General features: G+C 43.3%; 5 protein-coding genes and 1 long non-coding RNA gene across 9 annotated transcripts in view; 3 read left to right on the forward strand and 3 right to left on the reverse strand.

Moving 5' to 3' along the window:
- The window catches only part of LOC130528912 (uncharacterized), a 60,230-nt gene extending 55,481 nt beyond the window's left edge, over positions 1 to 4,749 (reverse strand). Inside the window, exon 1 of one of the 2 annotated variants that reach the window (XR_008951435.1) lies at positions 4,123 to 4,392. This is a non-coding gene — a long non-coding RNA (uncharacterized LOC130528912). Of the gene's footprint in view, positions 1 to 4,122 lie in introns of both variants that reach the window. The other variant, XR_008951436.1, reaches the window with a different exon arrangement.
- foxd2 (forkhead box D2) lies at positions 2,113 to 4,126 on the reverse strand. Its single transcript, XM_057038738.1, has one exon. It carries the CDS (start codon positions 3,913 to 3,915, stop codon positions 2,815 to 2,817), a length of 1,101 nt encoding a protein of 366 aa, XP_056894718.1. The 5' UTR covers positions 3,916 to 4,126; the 3' UTR covers positions 2,113 to 2,814.
- Positions 4,750 to 7,549: 2,800 nt separating the features above from the next.
- foxe3 (forkhead box E3) lies at positions 7,550 to 9,394 on the reverse strand. The gene has a single exon (XM_057038421.1). The coding sequence runs from the start codon at positions 9,177 to 9,179 to the stop codon at positions 7,926 to 7,928; it is 1,254 nt and encodes a 417-aa protein (XP_056894401.1). The 5' UTR covers positions 9,180 to 9,394; the 3' UTR covers positions 7,550 to 7,925.
- A 5,361-nt stretch (positions 9,395 to 14,755) lies between these two features.
- Positions 14,756 to 17,512, forward strand: haus8 (HAUS augmin like complex subunit 8). 2 transcript variants are annotated; one of them, XM_057039268.1, is made up of 10 exons: positions 14,756 to 14,857; positions 15,144 to 15,211; positions 15,431 to 15,489; positions 15,630 to 15,780; positions 15,924 to 16,034; positions 16,112 to 16,215; positions 16,298 to 16,456; positions 16,552 to 16,693; positions 16,959 to 17,100; positions 17,233 to 17,512. In XM_057039268.1, the coding sequence occupies exons 1-10, from the start codon at positions 14,793 to 14,795 to the stop codon at positions 17,357 to 17,359; spliced, it is 1,128 nt and encodes a 375-aa protein (XP_056895248.1). In that variant the 5' UTR covers positions 14,756 to 14,792; the 3' UTR covers positions 17,360 to 17,512. The 2 variants fall into 2 exon arrangements, with proteins under 2 accessions (XP_056895248.1, XP_056895249.1); XM_057039269.1 differs by having other exon boundaries at positions 14,766 to 14,857; positions 16,121 to 16,215.
- A 446-nt stretch (positions 17,513 to 17,958) lies between these two features.
- On the forward strand, positions 17,959 to 20,606 carry sac3d1 (SAC3 domain containing 1). Of its 2 annotated transcripts, XM_057038306.1 has the most exons (5): positions 17,959 to 18,066; positions 18,470 to 18,872; positions 19,170 to 19,268; positions 19,356 to 19,452; positions 19,594 to 20,606. In XM_057038306.1, exons 1-5 carry the CDS (start codon positions 18,038 to 18,040, stop codon positions 20,058 to 20,060), a joined length of 1,095 nt encoding a protein of 364 aa, XP_056894286.1. In that variant the 5' UTR covers positions 17,959 to 18,037; the 3' UTR covers positions 20,061 to 20,606. The 2 variants fall into 2 exon arrangements, with proteins under 2 accessions (XP_056894286.1, XP_056894285.1); XM_057038305.1 differs by having other exon boundaries at positions 19,170 to 19,452.
- A 296-nt stretch (positions 20,607 to 20,902) lies between these two features.
- The window catches only part of cpamd8 (C3 and PZP like alpha-2-macroglobulin domain containing 8), a 33,061-nt gene continuing 30,498 nt past the window's right edge, over positions 20,903 to 23,465 (forward strand). The window contains exons 1-2 of the mRNA XM_057038304.1: positions 20,903 to 21,573; positions 23,173 to 23,324. Of these exons, the coding sequence (XP_056894284.1) occupies positions 21,488 to 21,573; positions 23,173 to 23,324 (238 nt within the window). The 5' untranslated portion in view covers positions 20,903 to 21,487. The remainder of the gene's footprint in view (positions 21,574 to 23,172; positions 23,325 to 23,465) is intronic.

Genomic DNA, 23,465 nt, shown 5'->3' on the forward strand with positions numbered 1-23,465 from the left:
TCTAATATACATCTAGATTTTTGTGAGTCGTTTCAGACAACAATATCAAACCATCGGCTGCATTGTGTCTAGTTGGATATCAGTCAAAATAGTTATTTTATGCATATCTCAACGTTTATTCAAATAAAGCCTGAACCTTCCATTTTTCAAATGCAGCAACATATTCCATTATAATAATTTACAGATTCATGCAGGTGCTGTCTGTCATGAATCATGCTTTCTTTTGATAGTGCAACCGTACGCGCGCGCGCACACACACCCACGCACGCACACACACACACACACACACACACACACACACACACACACTGGGTCAGCAAATCCTCTGTTCCGCGCCCTTCAAGACGCATCGATACGAACCGAAAGCTTTACGTGAAACGATTTCATTTAATCCCGTCCTGCTGTCGGGTTCAGCTTGAATAATAACTAAATAAAAACAATAACATTAATGATCATTCTAAAAATACGTCTACGTTGGCGTCTCAGTCGTTGCTTCTGCTCGGCGCACGCCTTTAATCCTGTCATCCCCGCCAGCATATGGGAGCGCTTAGAAAGAGATGGGAATTGTTTTGAGAAGTATAAATGTGTTTTTGGTTGCTGTCGAGTAATTTTGCTGTCACTTCACATATCACTCACGTGTCATTTTGTTTGGGAACCGTCACCAATACAATGACGAATGTCGCGCCTTAAATAAAGACTGACTGTGGCGCTGCGAGTGTGGGTGGTCTCTGTCTCTTAATATGTCTCTTTCTGAGGTCGGGCATTAATGTGCGTGAAATCGATGATGATATCACACCACCTCTTGTAATTGGGGGGCGTTTGGAATGATGCGTGTTCAATATTCTGTGGTGGATTGATTGAGCTTGAAAAAAATGTTAAAACATAAAGATAAACTCAGTCTTGTATCATTCATCTGTAAAACTGGTTGCCTCGGATAACCTCAGCCTGCCTTTGTGTGTTTGATTTTTTTCCCCCTTCCAAATACACTCGATTTTAATGGACTGACGCGGTGAGTAATGATTGCCCACCAGGATCCGTGCGCGTAAAAGTTGCTTGTTTCTATTTTCCCCTTCATTGTCAAGAAAAAAGTGCTCCAATCTTAATTATTTCCCAACACCCAGCCAACATATACACCCAATTTGCATGCGGGGAGATTGAAGGAGAAAAGAGGAAAGAAAGGCTGAGTCGGGATAAAGATGGTTTTCGTTTCAAAGACTTTCAGTGAGCTGTGCTGAAGAAAAACAGTCCGCCCCCCCACCCTTCATCCTTAATAATCATCTGTCAAAACACCCGCAAACTAATTTAACCATTGGCACACAGATCTCGTAAATAAAGGAGGCTTTACACCCCCCTTCTGTCTCGAAACATGTGCTCCGACAACTGAGAAAAAAGTCCAATGCCCCCTGTTTTCTGCAGCCCAGCGAGTCCCACTGCGTCTTTTATGCGCACCCCGAGACAACACAGACGACATGAAAGCGGGGCAAACCGAGAGCCTTCAGACGAGATTGCTTTTCAGGGTCTAAATGTGTGTGGCTGCTCTCACAAGGGGGGACCGCTCGCTGCGCGCACATTCTCTCCCTTGGGCCGGGGGTCCACACTGACAACATCAACAAACGGCCAAAAAGCCGCATTATGGTGGATTAGAAGCCTGATGAAAAATGCTGCTACAAATTAGCAACGAAAACCCAAAAGACCGTGGGTACGGCCTTGTTCACTTTCAATTACAGACCGCCGAGGCCTAACGGACCCCATTCATTTAGGCCCTTTGTAACATACTAGAAAATGGTCCTTTACAAGCGAGGAGAAACCACACAAGAGGTGAATACCCGTAGGCCGCTGCGTGATATAAGTGCATAACGCGTAATATATATATATATTAAAAAAAAGAATCGAACTATTATTTTTGTAATTATGATAACTGCTATACATTTACATATTCTTAATGTCGAGCTGTTTTCAAAATAAAGCTCTATTAAAAACATCTCCTAATAATTCTAATTAATAAGAGCAATAATCATCCAGAATAACTACTGACTAAAACATACGAGTCTGGTTTTCTAGCCTGTTTGTGCAAAGCCTTTACAGTAAATAAGAAACGATTTAATAAGCATCTTTTTGAATTCACAAACATTTATTAATCGTGTCCTTACAACAAAAAATGACCTATGAACATTGATGAGTGTCTCTCTCGCTCTACTGGCAGCACAGGACATACCTACTATATATGTTTCACATATTAAACTGTGAAATAGGAACGAACATCACTTAAAAAGAGAGAGGTACTGTATGTCCACCGACGACATGAAGTGTCACAAATCACCATGTAAGGGAAATGTCTTTTTTTCCTTTAAGAGGGGCATTTAAAATCAATAACACACCCTTTTCCTTCATGTGCTTCCTAAATAAAACCTGAGTTTGCCGTCTTTCTATGTCAATAGCCACAGCGCCATTTTTACGCACAAAATTAAAGAAAACAAACAGCATAATTCATAATGAAAGTCTCAGTTATATATTTTTTTTTTCGAGTGACGACTTTAACTTAAAATAAAATTTTCCTTTCCCCCAACACTGACAAGATAAGGCCACGTGCCAGATTAAAATGCCCATTTCCCGAGATTTACTTGCGCTTGTCTCTAAACATTATACACATATTTACACCATAAATAAGCAATATCCTCCCTACACGTCTTGTTAGCAGAGAGGTCCCTTTAATTTTACCAGATATGTACAGCCAACGTCTACATAAGATGATGCCATATTTTCTCTTTTTTTCTATATAAAGTTGTTTGTCGTTTTAAATCTTACCATGTTATTCTAGAAAGGACAAGTGCTCATATTCGGGCTTTTGCTGGAAAAAGTCTGAGTCTGTGGCCCGGACTGTAACAGGCCTATGCTGTCCTGTGATAGGTTCAAGTGGCTGGAAGCCGAGGCCAGTGCCGGGGTCAGCATGGCCAGGAGCTGAGCCTGGGTGGCCGGCTGTGCGCTGTAGGAAGAGGCGGTGGAGTTGGCGGCACCAATGATGTTGTCAATGGAGAATGAAGGCCGGCTCGGAGCGCTGGAGTCCGACTTAAGTGGCGGTAAGGACGGGCTTATTTGAGGATAAAAAGGTTTTCTTAAGTCGGCCCCTAAAAGAGTGGGTAAGGGATGCGGCGCCGGGAAGATGGAGGCTGAAGGGGGCAAGGTGCAGGGAACGCCTGGGAATGGGAACGAGCCGGCATGGTGCGTGTGATAGGGGCCGTGAGTTGCGTGGAGGTTCTGCAGCTGAAGCCCATAATTGTATCCATAGGGGCCATATCCAAACCCGGGGAGAAAGCCACCGGATTCTCTCAGGATTTCGTTTGCCTGCTGCCTCTTGAAGCGCTTCCTCCTGCGCAAGAAGCTCCCGTTGTCGAACATGTCCGCGGAGTCCGGGTCCAGGGTCCAGTAGTTGCCTTTTCCCGGGTTGCCGGGCTCTCGTGGGATTTTGACGAAGCAGTCGTTCAGGGAGAGATTGTGGCGGATGGAGTTCTGCCACGCTGGAAATTTCTCTCGGTAGTACGGGAATCTGTTGCTGATGAACTCACAGATCTCGCTGAGGGTGAGACGCTTCTTGGGGCTCTGTAGGATGGCCATGGTGATCAAGGCGATGTAGGAGTAGGGCGGCTTCACAAGTGCATTCTTTCGGGGCTTATCCCCGATCATGGTCCCGACTTCAGAGCCCATCTGGTCCGACGGACAGTCGGAGCTGCTGAGTCCGGGAGATGAAACTCTCTCCACGGCGTTCTGCGAGTAGTTATCGTCCGAGTCATTGTCCAAGTTGAAGTCGTGGTGAATGTGCTTCAAGTCTTTGCCTACAGACATGTCACCCCCGACCACATCGATGTCCACATCATCAGACAATGCAGAGCTGTCGGACATATCCGTCCCTAAAGTCATCCTTGGAGACGCCGCTGTTCTTCCGTCTCTCTTCGAGGTTTCCTCCTCCTCTTGTCCAGCTGCTGAGCGGGAGCGCGCACACACTCCCCAGTTCTTCTTTCAAAGCGCAACAGAACGATCTGCAGCTTTATCTCCCAAAACAAACTGCACACATGGCTAAAATCTAGTTTTTAAAGTAAAAAAAATGTATAAAAATGACTGCTTGACCTGTTGACTTGGCGAGTCCTGGACGTCCGATACTTGTCAATCAGGGCCGTGCGGCGTTCCCATCGAGCGGAAACTTCTGTACTCTTGTAATAATAGAAGAAAAACTAAAATCATCGAAATAGCGCAAGAACGTGCGCTTTCTTTAAAAGTTTCCACCTGTTACGAGTCTCTTCTGTCGCTCATGCACATCAATTAGGTCTGTAGAATTTCTTTTACGCACGGGACTGGGGAAGTATCCAGCCGCACTGTCACACTATCCTCCTCAGTGTTCGATAGGTATTTATAGGGCCATGCTGATCACGTGATGTTTGAGTCACCGTTACCAGGAAATGGAGACTATTGCCCTGCAACATCGATCCACTGCTGCTAATTACCTAAATCCTATTTTAGAAAAGGTAACCATTCGGTTGGTTTTTGAATTAGATTAAATACATGTGATATAATAAGTGTTTTACTTTTGCAATTATGGTTAGTAATTAAAAAGAAAAATATTGACCTTTAAGACTGAACATACAATATGGCGGGGTTGTTTTATTATAATCGATACATTATTAACAGTAGGAGTAGAATTGTACTTTTTACTCAAATTATCTGGCGAAGCTAAATTAGCACGACTTATAATATCGTTTTCGCACTGCAGATGAAAGAGTATCGTCAACCTCCTATCACCTCCAGTCGGGGGGATAATTGAACAAACAATATTGATTTTTAAAAAATGTATGAAATTATGTTTTTAATTAATTGCCTGTGTAATTTTGCTCCGTAGGTGTCGTTTCTAATTTGGCTTTATTGTTGTTTTAACATTCAGCCTACATTTTGATCAGAGGCCAAAATCCATTTAATTTTAGATTTCAGCGGTGGTTGCAGGTTGCAGGTTGCTGCTCGATTGAGGATCGTTGTTCCAGGGTTTTCTCTGACAGAAGGCCGCTTTCTGTAAAGATGTTTCAGAGTTGTAGTTAACTGGTGCAACCTGCTCCTCTGGAAAAGGCTTCTGATGACAGTGGTGTGTTTGCGGACCTTTGCAGAGCAGGAAGACGTTCCACTCCATTTCCCTGAAGAAGCAGCAGGTTCATATCACGCGTTTACACCCGCGGCTCGTTTACCTGAGTCAAACAAAACGATTTAAAATATATATATATGTGTGTGTGTGTGTGTGTGTTAAGAAGACGAGATCGCGCGAAATGTCATGATTTATTTTTATGCTTGATGAATCACATAGATTTTTTAAAGGATTTATTTTAAATGTAATGTATTAATTGAAACTATATAAGACAGAAAAAAACGATTGTTTTCCTGACGCATTACCATTTATTAAGTTTTTTCTGTGTGTCGAATTGTCGTAAGGGATATTATTTATTACCTTATGGTGAGCGACCCAGACTTGTATTACCGTATTTATTTATTATTTATTTAACAAACCCAATAATGAGTGAAAGTTTGTTTCAAGAAAACGAAATAAAATGTTAACTTTAAATACAGATATACATGTGTGAATATTTTATTACGCGCGTTTTCTTTCTTCTATAATGATAAGACCTAACGTGAGTCTTCAACACTGTCTGTCTGTCAGTCTGCCTGCCTGTCTGTCTGTCTCCCAGTCGGTCTTTCTGCGTTTGATGGTCTCTCTGATGGGGCTGGGGCGCCCTCTGTTGGACATAACGCATTTCCTTAACAAAATCAACAACAACCAAATGCCTCCATTCAAATTGTCCCGTGGCAGATAAACTGGCTGCTGGTAAAGCTGCTCTCCCGAAACTACAAAGTGAAACAGGATTTTTGTCATTTCGAAAATATGACAAACAACAAAGACAGACCGCAGTGTCACGAAGCATCTGCGGCAGGTTAAAGCGCCTGTGTGTTGATTTCATAGGAAAGGTGTGATGAAGTCTGATTTGGACTCATAACCTTGTAGCAGCAGACATAACATAGACGCACGAGGAGGATCTGAAAATCTGCCCATTGATGAACTGGAGGATGAATCTCTTTTATTATCAGCTCTGTGTTGTTACTGGAATTGCACCATCCTGTACCGTAGGTTTTCTAGATTTAGATTTAAAAATGCAGCTGAGCTGTGGGACATATTTTTATTTCGGAATTTAGGGCTGTGCATGTAAAATATATATTGATAAACCGTAGAGCTGATTTAATGTATAACATAATTGCAAAGTCACTTGAATTTTTGCATATGTATATACATATGTAGCCAATACCATCTTCTGTTTGTATTTAAATTGCATTGGTTATTTAAATGTATTTATATGTTCATCTACAACACGCTGGAAATCAGAAGAGAAACATATTCTCCAGCAAATCATGTTTTTGCTTCCATCTAGTGGTGAAAGGTTTTATTCGTCTTTCAATGAACTCAGAAATAATCAGACTCACTTTTAGTCACGTTAATAAGTCTGTTTGATTAACTGTCCGATCTCATGAAACATCTGGATTTTAAGGAATGTGAAATGTTGGTCATCCTTTATTAAAATACTATAGCACAAAATATAATTGTTATTTGTTACGCAGACCTGTAGTTCAGCAGAAAGGATTAAGAGTTGCAATGAAACAAGACAAATTTTTTTTCAAATTATCGATATAATAAATCTACATAGATTGGTAAAAGTGCACCTTTCTCCAGCATTCTTCCACAGAGGCTAAACTGCTCCCAGTTTGGCTTGTGTACAACGTTTAGGTGATACTGGGAGGGAGTTTTCCTTGTGGTAATATATTACATATATTACATTTACACACGACAGGGGTTAGACGACTTATTGTTTATTTGGTAAAGAACATCCGGAAATTCTTGCTTTTTTCCAAGATTTTGGATGATTAAGGAGGTAATTTACAATAATTGTTTCAAGCTATCAGCGCTTTTGAGTGCAATTAACAATATGATGATACTGATCTAATACAAAAACAAGTATATGAAATTGGATTAAACTTTAGTACTTAAAACCTGGATGACAGTATGTAAGGCTGCTTTAAAATAAGCTGCAATGTAAAAAAAAAAAATTAAAAAAAATTATCCAAAATTGCAAATGATTAGTTTGAATTAAAATAATTAAATTGGGTGATAAAATCTTTAATTTGTTTTTGCTATTATCGTTACTATTTTGTTACTGTTTCGTTACATTTTTAGTGTTACTGAATGCAGAAATTATTTTCTCAGGCTTTTAAAGACATGTTTGAAATCATAGCTGACAATGAAAGGTTTTTATGATGTAGTTTTAAAAAAGATTTTAAAATATGTGTAACTCTCTGCCGTCACGATCCAATAAAGCCTGAGGTAAGGGGGAACTTAGTTTGGTCAAAAGAACGATTTAAATATTTGCTGTATAAGTTGATAAGGACATAAACCAGGCTGACTGAGCTGTTAAAGGCTTCAATAGGGAAGACGACATTTATTTTACTGTAAAAATGAATTTATTGCCACGCAACCTGTCGTCATGGAAACACTCTTGTTTTAATAAAGATTTAAACAAAGAAAATATATACATCGCGTTTGAATTCTGACACCATCAGACACAATCAAAAAGTATTCGGAAAGACTCCAAAACATAGAAAAGCAAGAACACAACAGTAAAACTCATGGATATACAGTCATGGAATGTGTCAAAGGGATCAGAAATGGCTTTTCACCTATTAAAAGAGGAATGTTTTATGAAGGCTCGGTCATTTTGAGTCATAGCGTGTTCATAATAAACTAGCAGGATTGTTTATTGGAGTTTTTGGATGTGTGGTCGAATATGTCCGCGCTGACCTGTCCCAGCTCATGTGCGCAATAAAACCCAAAACTTTTCAATAAGGTTTCACATATATCGCTCCAATCCTGACGCAAAGTTGGTCTGTCTCATGTAGGTGTTGTTGTAGGAGTTCATGGAGCTGGAGAGGCCCAGCAGTTGCTCCGTGTGCTCGGCGCAGGAGCCCGGGCGCAGGGCCGACAAGGATAGCCGGTTGCTCGGGCAGTACACCTGAGAGCCGCCCGGGGAGAACCCGGACTGCGTCATGGTGGACAGATTCGGGGGAGAGGCTGAGGAGGAGTACGAGTACCCACCGGCGATGTTCGCCGAGATGTTTCCACTGTTCCTGCTCAGCATGTTCGCTGAGGGGTTCACTGCCGGGGCCTGGAAGCAAGCAGACGGGTCGGTGCTGTTGACCGAGCAGGAGGTCATGGCGGCGAGGTCACCGCTCAGCCCAAGGGTCTGGGCCGTGAGGTCTCCAGCGGGACCCCCCTGCATCACCGCCTGCTGGCTGATGATGTTGTCGATGCTGAACATGCGCGGCTGCCCTTGGCTGACCCCTGCGGAGGTCTGGTAGTGATGCAGCATGGCCGGATGCGGGGATGTGGAGGACAGCTGAGAGCCATACCCGGAGCCGATCCCTGCGTACAGGGTGTTGGAGTATGACGGCCTGCTCATCGGCGTCGGGGTGAAGGCGCTGGTGTTTTGCATGTAGCCGGGATATGTGCTCACGTCCGTGCGCTTGAATCTTTTCCTCCTCCTCAGAAAGCTCCCGTTGTCGAACATGTCCTCTGCGGCCGGGTCTAGCGTCCAGTAGTTGCCTTTGCCCGGTCTGCCGGGCTCCCGGGGGATTTTCACAAAACAGTCGTTGAGAGTGAGGTTGTGGCGGATGGAGTTCTGCCACTTTTTGGAGTTCTCTCTGTAGAAAGGGAAACGCTCCATGATGAACTTATAAATGCCGCCCAGGGTGAGCTTCCTCTCGGGGGAGTTGGCTATTGCCATGGCGATGAGTGCGATGTAGCTGTACGGAGGTTTGCCCCGCTGGACGGGCCTCTTCCTGCGGCGACTCCCGGTGGGCAGGTGCTCCTCGGTCTGGCCCGCGGCTGCTCCATCCTCCGTGTTCGGGCTAGTCCCCCGGGGCTCAGACTTGATCAGCACATTGTCCTTTGACCGGGCCTGCAGCATCAGAGGCGGCGGAGGCAGCGGCGAATCCAGGCTCACATTTGGAGACATGACGACGGGACTCGCCTCGGCCGGCGAGTGCTGCGTCTCGGCGGTCATGTTGCACATGCCAGAGAAGTAGGAATAATTTGCCAGATTCATAAAAGACACATGTGAAGGTCCCCTGTTTTGTAGAAATAACAGCCAGTTGACAGCCGAAAGTTAGACTCCAAGCTCTGGTCAAAAATAGCCCTGATGTTTGGAGTGTGTCTCTGTGAGTGTGTGTCCAGGTGAGAGGAAGGCGTTGACAGTTTTATAAAGTTGGGGGGGGGGAGTGACGCCTCTTACTCGCCTGTGACGATGGAGGCTAGTGGACAAAACCCAAAAGACAGTTATTGACATTCTGACCCATAAATAAAACCGTTTTGCACACCACAAAGCTTCAAAGTAATGTTTTCTAATTTAATGTTCTAAACTTTCCCCCGAAGACCCCCCCAGCTCACCCCCCACCCTTCTTTCTCTCCCTCCTTTTACTGACTGTTCTGTGTATATCTAGGCCAGAAACAACACTCTGGAGCCGCTTGGTGTAACTACAAACCCAAGAGCCAATCCAGCAATTGAAAAATAATAACAAGCCACTGAAAACAAGCAATTGAGCTATAAAAGCTTTTGAGGGAAGAAAAGTAAATACCCCCCCTCATTTCATTTAGATTTTTGGAGAGTGATAATCAAACAGAACCCTCGGCCAGCAGGGAAAACTGTTGTCTTATGGATTTTTAAATAAAACACACTTCTGCACACAGTTTGTGTTCCTACAACAGCCTTTTAATCATAAAGCATATGACAGTGCTGCTAATTGATTATTTCAGCAAATGGAGGGTTGAGGCTAAAAAAAAATAATCTGTGGCCTGCTGCAGCCATTTTACACATCTGAGAAGAAATGGTGCTGCTGATGCTGCCGTCTGCTACAACAAACATGTCAGACTGAGAGTATTTGGCTAGAGGTAAGAAAGAAGGTACAAATAAGATTATATTAAGTTGTTACTGCAATGCAATAAAATCAAATGAAGGACATTATTAATACTGTCCAAACACACAAACAAGCACACACACACACACACACACACACACACACACACACACACGATCAAACCCCTCCCAACGCAGCCGCAGCTCAGACATCACTAAGCCCATGCAGCTAGCGACTCACAGCCAGTGGCTAACAGCTTCAGACAGGCGTGGGAGCGGGCTTGTATCCAAGCAGGATCTGCCCCCAGAGATGCCAGGTCAGGCAGGACAAACAGGGGCTCAGGCCAGGAAATGGGTCCTCTGCCTCAGGGCCCATGGCCTCCTGTTAATCCCCGCTTCTCCTAAACTACCCCGGCAGAGCCTCCCTGTTACCTCTGTGCACCTCTGAGCTCGACTTGCACTTGTCCAGGGACTCTCTGGGCAGTTTATGTACATGCTGACCTCGGGCCAACATGGGACCGGCACATTTAATAGAACTATTTAGTACTTCAGTACACTTCACTGCATCTTTTTGCTCTCTCGCCATTTTTTTTAATGAACAATAGATGAATGTTTGAGAGTTTGTATTACTGTATTGACTCCCAATTTAGGAATCATATGCTGTTATTTTAAATGTGGCATCTTACCGTAACTGAAAATCTGTTTCAGATGTGTTTACTTCTGTCAGCTTCTGTCCTGAGGGGAACAGATTTAGGTCTAGTGTGGCATTTTCTGATATAAGGACAGCTAACATTATTAGACAGAGCAGAGCAGAACAGAGACCCCCTTAACTGATACTGAGCATCATCATGTTGGCCAGTGGCTGTGGCTTTTCAACAGTTTCTTCCCTCAGTCAAAAACATGCACATAAGGTTTAACGGAGACTCTAACTATCCACTTGGTGTGTGTGTGTGTGCGTGTGTGTGTGTGTGTGTGTGTGTGTGTGTGTGACTTGTGATGAACTGGTGAATACTGGGATAGAAACCAGTACACCCACTGATCCTGAACAGAAAATGAATGAATGCATGAACTGATGGATATTTCTGCTCGTGCCGTCATCGCACAGCGAGAACAAATTTGTATCAGCAGTTATTTTCCTGATAAACTCAGTTTCTCCGCCTTCTGTTCTTCTCTGACATCACCTGGGTCGCTGACAGTTCAGCCAGCTCTTCCTATTTTAGGTGAAATGTGGAGAAACATAAAGAGTCGGGCAGAGTTGCTGAGTAAACACTTGGAATCCATTCATTCGCAAAGTGGCTCCAGGGGACAGGGGAGGTGGAGGAGGAGGCGGGGAGGCATGAGAAAAAGAGGGGAATAAAAGAGCCAGAGGGAGACAGTGAGAGAGAAACACACCAGAGAGCGCAACCTTTTTCTTGCTCAAGCTCATCAAGTACGGGCCAGGGCTCCTGAAAACGCAGGGATTACCAGGGTACTGGGTCTGGCCTGGCCTGGGCCGCCTCTGCTCTCTCCTGCACTGCACGCTACACTGCCCCGTTAAAGCGCCGCACACGGTTCTCACACACGAGCAGTCACGCTCCCTGCATGGCTTCACGCACTTGTTTGCAAAAACGGACACATAGAAGTTTGGCACATGCATCAAAAAAAGTGATTCTGACACTTTTGGATGCGTGCACGTTTAAAGGCTCATGTTAATAGGCTAGCTCATGAACATTAGCATTAGCAGTCCACACATTATATGTCCAGGCCTGGAAAAAATGTGTAATTTAGAGAAGGACTCGAAAGCTTGATCGCCGGAAAATAATATAAATAATTGGCGGAGACATGTAATTATCCTCCTCATATGTAATTAAATGTATGTTCTTCATTTCTGCCTCAGTTAACATCCAACTGCCCCGAGACCCACAGAGGAAATCCCCCCAAGCCTCAGGATCCATCCATGAGACTGAGCACCAAGCTGCGGCCACATCCTGAGAAGATAAGCTCAGCCATTAAACAAGTATGAGGTGGAAGCTGGTGGTCATGGGGGAGTCTGTGCTGGCATTTTTTAAGGTCAGCACCTGGCAGCAGGGTGATACAGCAGAACCATGTTCTCTGACAGTGTTCTCAGACGTAAGGAAGGAACGGTTGAACCTGTCCGTGTTCTTGTTTAGAGTTCTGGGACAGTATCTGTATCACAATGATGTTTGTCTGTAAAGCATGAGAAATAAAAGATTTGATTTCAGTGGTCAGCCTGTACTTAAATCTCAGAAATCACAAGTTTAATTATTCATATACTTTTAAAGTTCTATTATAATTTCTTCGCAGACACCTACATGGGGCTTTTATTGTACTTTACTTGGGAAACTGAGGTAATTATTATTTTGCCCACAAATGTTGCATGATTAAAGCATTCCAGGTGTTCTAATTTGTTCATTTGTAGACGTTTTCTTTCTTTTCAACTTTGTGTAAAATGTAAGTTTCATTTTTTTTAGAATGAAACTTTCATCCAGTTTTCCTAATTATAATAATTAAAAATAAAAAGCTAATAAAATTACATTTTGGATAATAATTGGCCAGGAAATTCAGGATTTGAGATATTTCACGCAGTATTTATATTATTAACCACAATCTATTAGAGGCCTTGAAAATTCCAACCAGCTGTCAAAAATGTAATAAATTTCATTACTTAACTGACATCAGAGAGACAGATTCCAGTCCAAGACCAGCTGGGCCTCAAAAAACAGCCTGAGAAGTTTAGAAATAAACCATTTCTTGGTGCTGCCAATGACAGTCAAAGGAGACTGGCTCACTGGTTTGGGATATAGTACAGGACCAGTTGGACGGGAGCAAACACTGGAGATCACTTAGCCGCTCTGAGGAGCAGATGGATTCATCATAAAGGAAGCACTTAGATAGTAAATAAATACAAATTAAAATGTTTAAATGTAGGATTATAATCAGAGCTGAAGCAGTGAGATCATCTCATGAAGGGGGCAAATGCTGCTTGTTGGCTTTACAGTGTGAGGCATTGTGTGTTTGAGGCATTCCTGGAAGGCTATGTGGACCAGACTGGCCGACTGGCTAGTGATGAGTAACAGCTTACCACAAAGGGAAGACGAGCCGCTGTGTGGGCTGCACGGGTGGGACGCCTCTATGTGGGTGCAATCATGTGCACACGCATGTGCGGGGACCGACTGAAAACAAGTTTTTTTTCTTTACGTTCAGGACGAGACTTTCAAGACGTTCCACCTCGCATTCTTATCACCTCTCGACGTTCAAGCAGGGAAGCGGAGTATCAGTGAGGTCAGAGTGACATACACGGGGCCGTCGTGGACGTCACAGTTTCGGAGCTGAGAGAGACGAGAGCGGTGGGCTCAGAATGTGGACAAGGGCCTTCATTCAGAGACTCCACAGGGCCATCTTTCAGCGTGCACTTCTCACTCCTTCACTTAGTCTCCTCCATGTGCAACGGGAGCTCATCGTCTCACCTACACCACAGAGAGCATTTGAATATTCCTTATATTTAATCACAAGTATTAATTACTAAATCCAAAAGAGGCTTCAAACATGATCAAATGAATGTGGTTAATAGTGCTTGTTGTCTGTTTCAAAGCAGCTATTGGCACGGGCATTGCATGGTGGTGAGAGATGGACAGACAGCAGCAGCAGACAGAATCAATAGTTTATTGCAGAAAGAGGGATGGCAGAGGAAAAAAGAGAGATGGCAAGAATGAGAGAGAGAGAGAAGAACCAAACTTTAGGGTAAAAATGACACACACATTTGTTTAAGCCATTATTTATAAGAATCTATTAAAAAAAAAGAGAAAGGTCAGAATGTTCAGGTGTTGACAAGCAGACACAGACAAGAAAGATAAGAAACTTAATTCACCATGTGTGCTCCAAATAGCAGAGTCACAAACAACAGCAATTTCAAACGTTGAGGCAAACCTTAAACTGGCTGAAGGTTTTCTTTCATTTTCTGGAGCTCCCAGAAGCTTAGCCTGTGTGAGTGACTCAGGACACTCTGTGGCCAGTGTTTACCAGCTCTGCCTCACACCCACTGTCTTTCAATTGTCCCCATGTTGTCAGAGTGCAGCTCAGACAGGTGGATCAGCACCTATTATGTTGTTTAAGACTTGCGCACACATGGACACACAAAAAACAAACATGTAAACCTTTTGAGATTTGGGGGGAGGTGGGGAGGTGGGGGTAAGTACTTCATGAGGAAAACAAAAAACAGTTCACGACATATCTTTGAACATATGTAAACAATATACAGTACGCAAGGGCCTATATATTTTATGTGTTTCCAACACAATAAAAATGAAACAACCCACAGAATATGGTTCAAATGCCACTGTATTAAACAAGGCTATAGCATTTGCTCTTCAGTTCATTGTTAATATTCCAGTGTCCATACTATATTTTTGAAGTAAATATATGGCACTAATAACAAAGACAAAAAAGGGTTTAACTAGACTTGCATTTTGGAAATAAATACTACATGGATAGGATGATTGGATAGTTTAGGTAGAATTGTGAAGATTTAAGACTAATACATTTATCCAACTTAGTTTTCCAACTGAATTCTCTGTGTAAAAGTTCGATTGAAAAGGCTGTTTTTCTTATTAACTCAAGGTGTTCAGTCAACTGTCCGTGACACGTTTAGTAAAATCACATATATACGATCTATATATTCCTTGTGTTATAATAATTTAAACGTGTAGCACTTCGCCACAATGACAGAACAATGAGGGCGGAACAAATGTTTGATATCTTGTTTCTGCCGGTGTACGGAAACAGACGTGCAGGCGGTTCCTTCAAAACATGGCGTCCAGAAGAACAACACTTGGGCCAAACACTTTTAAAAATGTCACCACCGACGCTAAAAGGTATAAACATACTTTGTTTTATTTTAAGAAACGTGTTTCGAAGGTTTAGCTACATTTTAATAAAAGATGCTGCGAATACTCAGTCGCACCCATTCCGTTGCATTAGCTACCGGTAACTTTTTTCTCCCACTGTAACCTATTCTATTAAAAAAAAAAAGATTATTTTCATGCCTCCAGTTTAATATGAAATTGAATTCGCAGCGATTCTAGGAAAGATTCATAACTCTCCTTCAGGTTTACATTAGCTCCCGTTTTAAAACTCCTCTAAATGATGTATTCTTTTAAGCGCCAAGGGATCGACTGCTGACAACACAGCGAGCACAAGAACAACAACAGGGAAGAAAGTTGTTAAATGTAGGTCTTTGCACGCTTATACGTTTGTTGAAATGCTGTAACGACGTTCTGTTTATGATAACCTTTATACTGCTCTTGTTTTCACCTTATTTAATATCATAAATGCCTATGGGGGAAAATGATACTTTGTATTTATATGAATTAACATATAGCTGATTACATATGATCTGTATTGTGATGCAGCAATTTCTCTAATGTCTTTCATTCACTGATAAGCAGCTGGGACCATTGTCAAGTCAAGATATATGCAGGCTGCAGAGAAGTCATCTCTTTCAAAGGTGAGTTGTGCTTTTTATAACTTTGTAGTATCATATCATGTAGACTGAAATTAATCAACCTGCAGAAGGTTGTTTTCATGCTCTTGTATCATTAATACTTTAATAATGCATATAGCTTAGTATATCCCTGTAATTTCCAGAGTAACTCTTTGACCAATGAGTCCATAGCGGTACCACCAAAGCCTTCCTCGCCAAAACCCAGTGGCATCAGATCAAAGGTTAGCACTCCACCCAAACCAAAGTTTGGCACTCCACCTAAACGCTCACTGGCACCACATGCACTAGGGGCATGTAAGTACTATTTTATGGTTGTGTCGTCTGTCTGTTATTGATACTTAAATTGTGTATTAATTTGTTGATTTGGTAATTACTGGTATTGCAGTGCAGCTTTCTCCCAAAGCACGTGTTGTCTAAATGAAACTGTTTTTTCACAGCAACGCTGCCACACGAGACCGAGCTGTCAATGATAGGGAAAAGTGTCCTGCAGTCCACTTTCTCAGATGGACATTGTTTTGGACCAGATTTTGACATTTCAGTCATTAAAGGTAAATTTCATCATAAACCCTTTAAATCCTTGAAATTACAATTTGCCCTATGGACATTTCTGATCTGTGTCTCTAAGATAAAACAGATCATGAACATGTGGCTGAACCTGAAAGAAATCCGGAGAATGATAAGAAGCTTATTGAGATGCAAACATTTTTACTGGCATACCTGACAGCTAAAGTAAGTCTTTTATGTGCTGTTTTTCTTAAAACAAAACCCTTATGATGACAACATCCTGGTTGACACTATCTACTTTCTTAAGATGGAAAGCAATACTGCAAAGCTTAAAGCTGAGGCAGAGGCAAGGATCCTGCAGGAGATGGAGGAGGAACATGCGCTGCATAACGAGGTCCAGGAGAAGAAGCGTCAGTACCTTCTCATGGAGAAGGAAAGAACGATCAACGAGATGTTGGATTTGCAGGTCAGTAAACCAATTGCTTGTCGTGGGACCATTTGAAATGTAAAACATTATTTTAGAACTATTTTAACCACTCTGATTTTATCATTTTTCATCAGGTTGCTGTATTAACTCCAGTGGCAGATGCTGCCAAGGAATTTACAAAAGAATACATATCATTTGCCACAGCTGTTGACACCACTAGGCATGAACTGCCTGTCAAGAATTTCTACATTGATGGAGACAGGAGAGAATTTTTAGGTTTGACTGTCTTTTTGTTTGAATTTTTCAGATTCTTTATTTTAAGGTAAAATCTTTGTAGCCAGACAAATCTAGAAATATGGCACAAAGAAATCAAACAGTACTGGTGTAGTAATTGCTGTTAATTATAACAATGTAATAACAAGAATGTAAGAAAAATAAATTCAAAATGTTTCAGTGTCCATTCAAGAGGCAAATACTTCTGGGTTTGACTGTTTGTTTGTTCTGACTGAATGCTCTTGTAATACATTGTTGTCATGAACAGATAAAGCTGAGACTTGCTTGAAGGAGAGTGAAAAGCTGCTGTTGGAGTGCACAGAGGGAGCTCATGAAGACAACAGCACTTCTCTGGAGTGTCTGAGGGACATAAAAATTATGTCCAAAAACATCAGTCAGGAGCTTTCAGGGTGAGGATGTGTAGAGATTCTTTCAAGCTTGTGCTGTTGATCATTTAGTTGGAATTGTATATATTTGTCACCACCATGCTTGGAAAATTTAACTATGTGTGAACAAACAGGTCTCTTTTTTTATTTTCCTAGTACATTTTCAGAGTTGTTGGAGCTGTCATCATTGGTTTGCCGTCATACAGTCCATCTTCAGCAGTCCATCGAGGAAGAACAGCTTGGACTTGCAAGAATACAGGAGCTCTACTGCAACAAACGGTGAAGGAACACCACATAGTATCAGCAACTATCCCTGGACTAATATCATTAGTGCCTTACTTGTATGTTTGTCATGCTGCCTAATATGTTTGTGCCCTATTTGTGAAATACTGTAAATGCATATTTGTGTGCATATGATAAAACTTCTTAAAATCTGTTATGTTTTGTGTAACTATTACAACTAAATAAGTTTAGGCACACCTAAACCAAATTTTTTTTTTTGGATTGATGATTAAAAACTAAAAACATCTACAGATGCATCAAGATCACACCAAATGGTATTCATACATTCTGAAGAAAATTCTTCAGGTCTTCTCCATGTCATATTTAGACTTGTGCTCTTTAGTATTGTTTCAAAAGCACACTACATTGGGGTCTCTTGGCTACTGGTGTGTGGATGGGTCCAATGGGGAGAAATTCATCATGAATAGGTGTGTGTGCAAATAGTTTAAGTTTTCTTTAAAAAAAATAATTTTAGTAATTCCTGACATGCGAAATTAATAGATTTAAAAGGTCTACTTCAAACGTTGCATTGGATAATGCTTATTAATAAAGTTCTTTTGAAAAAAAATGCGAAGCACTCTTCTTCTTTCTCGCTGTGAGAGAGGTCTGATGATTTTCTTTGCGACAGCGCCCCCTCTGGTCACATGCATTAACGCGTAAAAGATTTGAATGTTTACAAATGGACCGTAGGAGAGCTCCACGTCGCGTGTAAGTATATTTTATGCATTCTACATTTATCTAACAAACCTATGAGTGCACGTTTTCGTGGAGATTCAATTTTTGCTTGCTGATAAAGTAATGCTCTAGTCGCGTGTTGAAGTGTAATGTTAGCTAACTTGGCTAACTGCAAGTATTGCTTAACATCAGCCTGGGAGTATACAAACTTCTACTTAAACGTATTTGCTGCCCCATAGAGGTCGTTTTTTTTGGGGGGGGGGGGGGGGGTCTTTGCTTGTCATAGCCGGCAGATGTTAATTTATTTTTCGTTAATTAGTTCACTTAAACTACAGAGAAGACCGTGGTTTCTCTGTAAGACCCGGACAGTCTGATTAACTAAAAGGATAAGAACCGAGAAAACTAAATGTATGACCTGCTTGTTTCGTTCAAGCAGCTCTAACTCCCAGAGGAGGGATGCCCCAGTTGGAAGAGAACAGATTAATCGGGAGCAGTGGCGATGTCAGACCAAATCACGATTGAAAGAAGTGAAAGAGGACGAGCCTCAGCCGCTGGAGACTGCACCCAAGGGCTCCTGCCTGACCATGTGTTCTGTTGGAGAGCTGCGTGAACGCGAGAGGCAGAAACGACTTCACCGTTTTGAGATGATGCCGGGCACAGAAAGGGATAGATTGCCCAGGGGTGACCCCTTGCGCGCAGTCAAAGAATATACGAGGCCGGCAGCTGGTAAAGACTCGACCAACCCAGCAGAGCTTCGTCCAGCTGAGGTGTTGTTGAAGACCGTGTGTTATCTCATCGATGACATCGCTGCCTCCTCTCGTCCGCACCCTTGGACAGAGGCTAGTGGTACCAGCTTCATTTTCACACCTACCCACGATGCTGTCAATAGGCTGAGCTATTAGAGTTCAGACATCCTCGTTTAGTCTCCTTCTGTGTTCATGTTAAACCCAGTCTTATGAATGAGGTTGGTAAAGGATGTCTAAAACAGGCTACAATTTAATATTTTGGAAATAGAAGGAAGTAAAACATGCAGTTTTAACAGGTTATTAACTCTGCCCTTGCATTGATGTGTGTAATCATCAAGCCACAGTTGCACAGTTGTGCTTCCCAGAAATAAACTTGTGATTGTCTTGCAGGTGTACAGCTTTGTATTTGATCGGCTGCGTGGTGTGAAGCAGGACATGATCATCCAGAGGATTTCTGGGTTAAACTGTGCGGCCATTCTAGAGCGAATGGTGCGTTTCCTCATCTACAGCTCTTACCGGCTTTGTGGCGAACCCCCGCACTTATATAATCCGTGCATTAACGACACGCACCTACAGGAGAACCTGACCTGGCTATTGGACTGCTACGCCAGGGAAAAGGGACCTTATCCAAACCAAGAGGAGTTCTATGCTCTAGGACTCCTGTACAATTTGGGTTAGTAGCCATCCTTTTGACATCTTTATGATAAAGTAGCAAAAACTACTGATGTAGAGGTCCTGGCATAGTTCAAGACTGTGCTGACAAGCACATACAGCCCAGGAGATTCATTGGATTATTGTTGTTTTTCTTCCTCAGGGTTAGTTCGTCCAGCACAGCACATCCTGGAGCTACCCAAGGGACTCCGGAGCTCCCCTACCATTACTCTGGCTCTGTCCATCAACAAAGCTTTCTTGGAGCGGAATCCTGTCTGTGTACTGCGACTGGCTCAGCGGCTGGACTTCCTCCAGAGCTGCGCCCTACATCGCCACCTTGTTGCCTGTCGTAGGGATCTGCTGCTGATATACAGCCACGGGTACAACAGCCGCAACTGTCGCTTCCCTTTGGACAGACTGGCTCAGCTCTTGTCCTTGGACGCATCGCACGCAGCCCAACTCTGTCGGGCCTATGGGCTCGAGGTAACCCAGGACAGCCAGGTGGTTTTCTGCAAGACTGCTTTTGCAGAGCCTGAAAAGGGAAATCTGCTCTGCAAACAGTATCACAGCATTGTGGCTGACAAACAGAAAGACCTGGCCATCGAGAACATCATTCATGGGTGCACCTGAGGAAAACCTGAGACTAATAATGGAGTCTGTGTGATCCAATGTGCTTTTGTTTCCCTTTTCTCCACATCTGAGGTGAAGCGCATCATGGCAGGAGAGTTCTTCAATGTATCATTGTATCAGGAAATTAATTAAGGCTGGTTACAGAGGAAAGCTAAGATAAGGTTTCTGGCCAGTATGAGTTAAGGACTGACAGAATTGGTCTTGCACTAATATCTTCCTGTCAGGATTCTGTCAGGTTCAAACTAAATCAATCCAATGTTCTTCTTATGCAGATTATTAGGCAGGTATGTGGAGGGAAAAGAAAGTGCCAACTGCAGGGTAGTGACTGGGAACAAAGTCAGAACTATCCCAATAGTACTCCATCATGATTTTATTGTTGTTAAAGAAAAATTAAAGTAGTCAGTTATCATAAATATAAGTTGTTTAATCAGTGCCTGGAGAAAGTTTTTTTTATTGTGTGCAGTATTTGTTATTGTTGATTAAAGAGTCATGTTTATCTTGAGAAAATGTATAAAATTAAAGCAATTCTCTTTTCAAAGGTTTCTACATCCTCCTCACCAGAGTGCTTTGTTACTGTATGTTGATACATATAAAGATGTTAATATTTTAGAAACTCATTTTAGACTCATTTTCTTACTGATGCGGCTCAGATGGGTTCCAATAAACTTGAAAACCTTTAAAAAAAACTCACATGAACAAGCTGCGTTTACGCTCATTTGCCTGTTGGGGGCAGCAAATATCTAGACGCGCTTTCAGCGTTCACAGAACCAAAGGAGAGCTGCCGTGGCACTATATTGTTCTTTTCTCTAGCTCCTTTCTTCTCTGGTGGGGGGAAATTATGTTTCCCAGCGCGTAAAGGACGAGCCGGAGGAGTAAGATGACACCAGAGGTTGAACCCGAGCAGAATTCTGCAGGTAATGTCCGATGACCTGCAGGCTCCGCACGTCACTCTGAAGACGTGAGAGGAGGTTTCCAAGTGAATGAAGCGGCGCTCCGACGCCTCCTGGCTTTAAAGAGATCACCAGCCGGAGAGCTCAGAGTCGCACGGATCTTCTTGTGCACGTCCAACATTTCTTTACATTTCTGCTCGGCGGAGTGGGAGGACGCTTAGCATTTGTAATGCTGAAATATGAGAGAACGGGACCGGGGCGGGTGACGGCACATGGGAGAGGACTGTTCGTGTACTTAGGGCTCTAAAAAAAAAGTGGGGGGGAACACGCGAATAGCTCGAAGCTGGATTTGGCGAAGTAAGGGATGAAGTAAGGGTTCCGGACTGAACTGTGCACACCTCCAAGCGCGACCAGCCTCAATGGAATAGAGAGGGCTGGTGACACGGACTGAAGTTTCATTTAGAGTTTCCTCACAGTTGGCAGATCCCAGATCCTTCAGTGGGGAGAGCGCACAAGCCAGCGCTGACCGAGGCCAAAATGTTGCAGTTGCCGCTGACAGCTTGGAGTCTTTCGTGGACCTTGTTTATCTGCAGCGTGACCGCAGCTTCTGCACAGGAAAGACAGTGAGTAGCCCGCGTCTGCAAGTCTTGCCTTTTGTGTTGCGTCCCTACTGTAAAGCTGCAGGACTTCCACTGCAAATCGAGCCAAAGCCTGGGGGGGAAAAAACAAACCCAAAAACCTCAATTATGTCACACGTGGCTTTGGAAAACCTAAACATAAACATGCAATGAAGCTTATTATCCTGTAACTGACACAGTAAAGTCAGTCTGTTCAACCTACTGCGCACTGTCTACCTACTCTAACACTGTCATTCATTTATTCCTATCAGAGCAGTAATCTGGGTGACTCAGGGGTTGCAGAGGTTTTGGAGCAAATGCCTTTTTCTTTTCTTTCTTTTTTTTTGCCCAGAGGCAAAAGAAAAACTCTGGTCCTTTGATGCTACAAAGCTGCTGATTTCTGACCCTGAGAGTTGTTGTTAAACGCAAAAAGCTCTAAATAATTCTCCCAGGTCGTTCATAGGAGAGAGGGGAGTGTGTGTGAAAGCCTGCTCTGAGCGGAATTATTAAAAATTTATAGCCAACAAAAGAATTCTTGCCTCCAGCATTAAGTATTAAACAGCTCAGGTATTTTTTTGGGGGGGGGGGGGGGGGGGGGGGGGGCACCAGTCTAAAGCCATGTGACTGAACCATAACAAGCCAACAGCAAAGGAGGACGTAAATCCTCACTGGGCACCTACCAGCTCCCGGTCAAGGACAAAAGTTGGACAAAAGCAGTGAGCACACGAGGCCATGTGACTGAAAAAGACGGCACGGTCTCACCACCTGATCCCGGCTCATCCCGGCGCTGGTTGAACTCACTGCAGATCAAACACGGAGTCAATTTCCTCGTATTACCGTCCCTCTCCTCAAGCCTTATTTTTCAGAGGATTTTCTCATGACTCTCCGAGGAACTGCAGTTGCCTCCGGCAGCCCCGTAATGCCAACCACCTGATCCACGTCTTAGACATGCAACCGGATTCTGCCCGGCGGCTTTGCTCACTCCTAATTTGTCTGATCTACACGTATGTTTTTCAGCCAGGGGTCGGAACGCTTTGTGCTGGAAGTTAGGTCCGGAAAGGGTCAAAAACAGAATCAGATAGGGAGTTGTGCAGGATTACACATTCCCATCAGCACTTATCAGCTTCTCTACGCAATCCTGACATCCTTCTTAGTCAGTGTTTCCAGTTTAGCCCCCCGGTCCAGCATGGGAGTCCTATTGATACACATTAAAGTCAGATTGCTCTTTTTTTCCCTTCTGCTGATGGATATCAAAGTTTGACCTTTGCTCTGTGACTTCGCTGATGCCCCCAACCTCAATTAACCCCCCAATTAAACTGGTGACTTGAATCTTAATTTTACTAATTACAAAAAAGACACCAGACCACCCACAGAGAATACTGGTTCCCAGAAGCTCACTGATCAACAGGTAGTTTACCCCCAGTCCTCATTCCCATTAAACCTGATCCTAACCCACAAATCCACACGGGTACATGGAGGCCTGCATGTTTTCCTCTGTCCTCCTGCTGTCATAGTGTGACCTCTGCTTTTATTACGCTCCCCCCGCTCCCTCCTTCCGCTTCCTTCGCTTTATTTATTGGCTATTTCTTCTTCCTCCTTTTTCAGGGGTTATTTGGTGGCGGCGCCCTCAGTGTTCCGAGCCGGCGTAGAGGAGAGCGTGAGCATCACCATTTTTGGAGCCAGGGCGGAGACGCGTGTCCAGGTGCAGCTGTTGGTGAAGGGGCAGACGGTCACCCACGCCCACGGCTCGGTGCTCGGTGAGAACGGTTTTTCCAAAGCTAGGGCTTCACTCGCGCCATCCTGCTGCGTTTCATCGATGTCCTCTTGGATGAGCTGATGAAGCTGAGCCTAATCATCCTCTCGGTGTAGACATTTCAGGGTTTGACTGATAGACTTGT

The sequence above is a fragment of the Takifugu flavidus genome, chromosome 7 (assembly GCF_003711565.1).
Source record: "Takifugu flavidus isolate HTHZ2018 chromosome 7, ASM371156v2, whole genome shotgun sequence".
Lineage (NCBI taxonomy): Eukaryota > Metazoa > Chordata > Actinopteri > Tetraodontiformes > Tetraodontidae > Takifugu > Takifugu flavidus.